The sequence below is a fragment of the Pleurodeles waltl genome, chromosome 7, assembly GCF_031143425.1.
Source record: "Pleurodeles waltl isolate 20211129_DDA chromosome 7, aPleWal1.hap1.20221129, whole genome shotgun sequence".
Lineage (NCBI taxonomy): Eukaryota > Metazoa > Chordata > Amphibia > Caudata > Salamandridae > Pleurodeles > Pleurodeles waltl.
In genome coordinates this window covers 984,703,690-984,707,825 of record NC_090446.1, presented here as the reverse complement: position 1 = coordinate 984,707,825, position 4,136 = coordinate 984,703,690, and the positions used below count along the sequence as shown (strand labels likewise).

The 4,136-nt window shown below is 42.0% G+C and overlaps 1 protein-coding gene across 2 annotated transcripts in view; it reads left to right on the top strand.

Annotated features, from left to right (window-relative positions):
• Positions 1 to 3,375, top strand: part of RPL38 (ribosomal protein L38) — an 11,569-nt gene extending 8,194 nt beyond the window's left edge. For both annotated transcript variants that reach the window (XM_069199803.1, XM_069199804.1), the window contains exons 4-5: positions 2,959 to 3,081; positions 3,299 to 3,375. In XM_069199803.1, coding sequence (XP_069055904.1) covers positions 2,959 to 3,081; positions 3,299 to 3,324 — 149 coding nt within the window. In that variant the 3' untranslated portion in view covers positions 3,325 to 3,375. The remainder of the gene's footprint in view (positions 1 to 2,958; positions 3,082 to 3,298) is intronic.
• The last annotated feature ends 761 nt before the right edge of the window (positions 3,376 to 4,136 follow it).

The window sequence follows — 4,136 nt, the reverse complement described above, 5'->3', positions numbered from 1 at the left end:
AAGCTGTTCGTGCAACTGGGTAATAGTGGGTTAGGCCAACCCAGAGAGCAGGTGAATGCGGCGGCAAGCAGAGAGAGAGTGCTCTCTTGGGAGCTCACCAATTTAGTTCAGCCCCAAATTCCACCACCCAAATCATATTGTGGAGACATCAAAATTGTCTATGGCAAAACAAACTGGTTTTGTAAGGCAGGCACCTGTGTTTTTGGTCCTGGATTCGGCGGCCATATAGAGAAACGCACTAAACCCAAACATTTCTGGAAACTAGACATTCGGGGGAGTCCACAGAGGTGTGACTTGTGTGGATTCCCCAAAGTTTTCTTACCCAGAATACCCTGCAAAGCTGAAATGTTGAAAAAAAACTCTATTTTTCTCGCATTTCTGTCACACAAACTACAGGAATATGCTGGGATCCACAACATTCCTACCACCCAGTGACTCCTCACCTGTCCTGATAAAAACACTACCCCACTTGAGTGCCTACACCTAGTGCCTGTGTCAGGAATGGATCACCCCAGGGTCAACAGCTGCCTCACGTAAGGACCAACATTGACCGTTGTGTGATCTATTCCTGTCGCAGGCACCAGGCCTAACCACACAAGTGAGGTATCATATTTATCGGGAGACTTGGGGGGAACGCTGGGTGGAAGGAAATTTGGGGCTCCTCTCAGATTCCAGAACTTTCTGTCACCGAAATGTGAGGAAAACGTGGTATTTTAGCCACATTTTGAGGTTTGCAAAGGATTCTGGGTAACAGAACCTGGTCCGAGCCCCACAAGTCACCTCATCTTGGATTCCCCTGGGTTTCTAGTTTTCAAAAATGTGCTGGTTTGCTAGGTTTCCCCAGGTGCCGGCTGAGCTAGAGGCCAAAATCCACAGGTAGGCACTGTTTTCTATGAAAAAATGTGATGTGTCCATGTTCTGTTTTGGGGCATTTCCTGTCGCGGGCACTAGGCCTACCCACACAAGTGAGGTATCATTTTTATCCGGAGACTTAGGGGAACGCCGGGTGGAAGGAAATTTGTGGCTCCTCTAAGATTCCAGAACTTTCTGTCACCGAAATGTGAGGAAAACTTGTTTTTTTAGCCACTTTTTGAGGTTTGCAAAGGATTCTGGGTAACAGAACCTGGTCCGAGCCCCGCGAGTCACCCCTCCTTGGATTGCCCTAGGTCTTTAGTTTTCAGAAATGCACAGGTTTGGTAGGTTTCCCTAGGTGCCGGCTGAGCTAGAGGCCAAAATCTACAGGTAGGCACTTTGGAAAAAACAGCTGTGTTTTCTATAAAAAAAAAAATAGGATGTGTCCATGTTGTGTTTTGGGGCATTTCCTGTCGCGGGCACTAGGCCTACCCACACAAGTGAGGTATCATTTTTATCGGGAGACTTGGGGGAACACAGAATAGCAAAACAAGTGTTATTGCCCCTTATCTTTCTCTACATTTTTTCCTTCCAAATATAAGAGTGTGTAAAAAAGACGTCTATTTGAGAAATGCCCTGCAATTCACATGCTAGTATGGGCACCTCGGAATTCAGCGATGTGCAAATAACCACTGCTCCTCAAAACCTTATCTTGATCCCATTTTGGAAATGCAAAGGCTTTCTTGATACCTCTTTTTCACTCTTCATATTTCAGCAAATGAATTGCTGTATACCCAGTATAGAATGAAAACCAACTGCAGGGTGCAGCTCATTTATTGGCTCTGGGTACCTAGGGTTCTTGATGAACCTACAAGCCCTTTATATCCCCGCAACCAGAAGAGTCCAGCAGACAAAACGGTATATTGCTTTCAGAAATCTGACATCGCAGGAAAAAGTTACAGAGTAAAACATAAAGAAAAATGGCTGTTTTCAGCTCAATTTCAATATTTTGTTATTTCAGCTGTTATTTTCTGTAGGAAAACCTTGTAGGATCTACACAAATGACCCCTTGCTGAATTCAGAATTTTGTCTAGTTTTCAGAAATGTTTAGCATTCCGGGATCCAGCATTGGTTTCACACCCATTCCTGTCACTAACTGGAAGGAGGCTGAAAGCACCAAATATAGTAGAAATGGGGTATGTCCCAGTAAAATGCCAAATTTGTGTTGAAAAATTTGGTTTTCTGATTCAAGTCTGCCCGTTCCTGAAAGGTGGGAAGATAGTGATTTCAGCACCAGAAACCCTTTGTTGATGGCATTTTCAGGGAAAAAAACCACAAGCCTTCTTCGGCAGTCCTTTTTTCCAATTTTTTTTGGAAAAAACTAAATTTTCACTGTATTTTGGCTATTTTCTTGGTCTCCTCCAGGGGAAACCACCAACTCTGGGTACCATTAGAATCCCTAGGATGTTGGAAAAAAAGGACGCAAATTTGGCGTGGTTAGCTTATGTGGACAAAAAGTTATGAAGCCCTAAGCGCGAACTACCCCAAATAGCCAAAAAAGGGCTCGGCACTGGGGGGGGGGGAAGGCCCAGCAGCTAAGGGGTTAACTACATGCCGCAGAAATAACAGTGTAATGTGAAGAGGTAAAACGTATGTCTATGGCTAGTTCCAATTTGAGACCTAGTTAACAATGGTCTGGAAAAAAAATGCACTTCTACATGTCCTAAAATAAGTTTTTTTTTACAAGCAGTAGTACTGTATCAGTGTGTACATATGTAATTGAGTGCAAAACCACATCATGTGTACGGCACAAACAGGAATGCCCAAAAATCCTTAATGATGTTAGAAGGGTTGCTGAGACGTGGCTTTGAAGTTGTTCAAAGATTGAAGACTGGACAGTAAATGTTGTCACTGTTAGTGATAGGCTACTGCTTTTCTCAACTGTTGACATGAATTGCCATCCTCTTGCCTGATAAGCACTTAAGTATGCTGATTTTGTTTTTGCCTTGATAGACTAGATATATTTCAATCATAAAAGTGCACCATAAAACCGTCTCTTCATTCTGAATTTCTTTTTAACCAGTTGTGTTACCTCCATAATTTCAGCTGTGAAGATCAAGAAGAACAAGGACAATGTGAAGTTCAAGGTGCGCTGCAGCAAGTACTTGTATACCCTGGTCATCACAGACAAGGAGAAGGCAGAGAAGCTGAAGCAGTCCTTGCCTCCTGGTAAGTGTCGTTTAAAAAAAAAAAAACAATTGTGGAAGAATATAGGCTACTAAAGAAAGTGTTTATGGTCTGGGTTATTTTTATTGGCTTGGTGGGGGAGTTAGGGGGAGATTCAGACATAGCCTGGATGTAAATTGTGGTGCGTGTGGAACAGCTGTAATCTCTATCGTGGCCGTTTCAGTCCTACTTAATTGTTTATTTTTTTTCTTAATCTTAGGTTTAGCAGTGAAGGAGTTGAAGTAATCCGGACGTGTAAAGAGATCAAGTTATTAAAATAAACCACAAAATCCTCAACATTCTGGTGTTTGTGTTTTGTTGTGTGGTGTGATATTTTTTTATTTATTTATTTTAAAAAAAAAAACCTATACCACAGAATGCAACCGCATCTCCGTATGCAGTCTTGCAGCACAACTGAGTAAGCTCCGGATCAGAAACCTAGGATATCAGTAATCTTTCCGTTTGTTAATTTAGGGAGACCGTTGCGACCACTCATAATCAAATAGATGGGAGCTATAAAACAATAAAAAAAAAAAAAATAGGGCTTGTCGAGCAGTAACATCCATAATAATTCCATGTGATTTTTAGCAGCTAGGTCTTGGCTTGAATCCATCACAAACCCTTTAGACGTTTGAACCCCAGTCATGGAAACTTTGTTGTTTACTGTATGTTAGCCTTTACATTTCAATTAATAAATGGTTTTGTGGTATGACCCTATTCGTTTTTATGGGAATATGGCTTGGGGTCTAAAAGTGAATTCATTTTGATGCTTGCTGGAAAGGACCAACAATGTCAGGTTACAAGAGAGGTAGATGGAGGACAAGATAATGAATGATCTGGTGGCTGAAACAGTGATTAAAGGGTGTAGGCAACAACTTGTTAGGTAAACAAATGGCATGGGGAGCAAAATGTCAAACCGCAAAATTCCCCAGAGTGGGTTATTGGTGAATGGTGTGTGTTACGGGTGAGGGACTTTTTGTGTAGGTATGGGCCTAATGTATTAGGATTTGTTTCCCCTATCTAGGGGTACTGTTTAATGATTCGGTCTGTTGATCCAA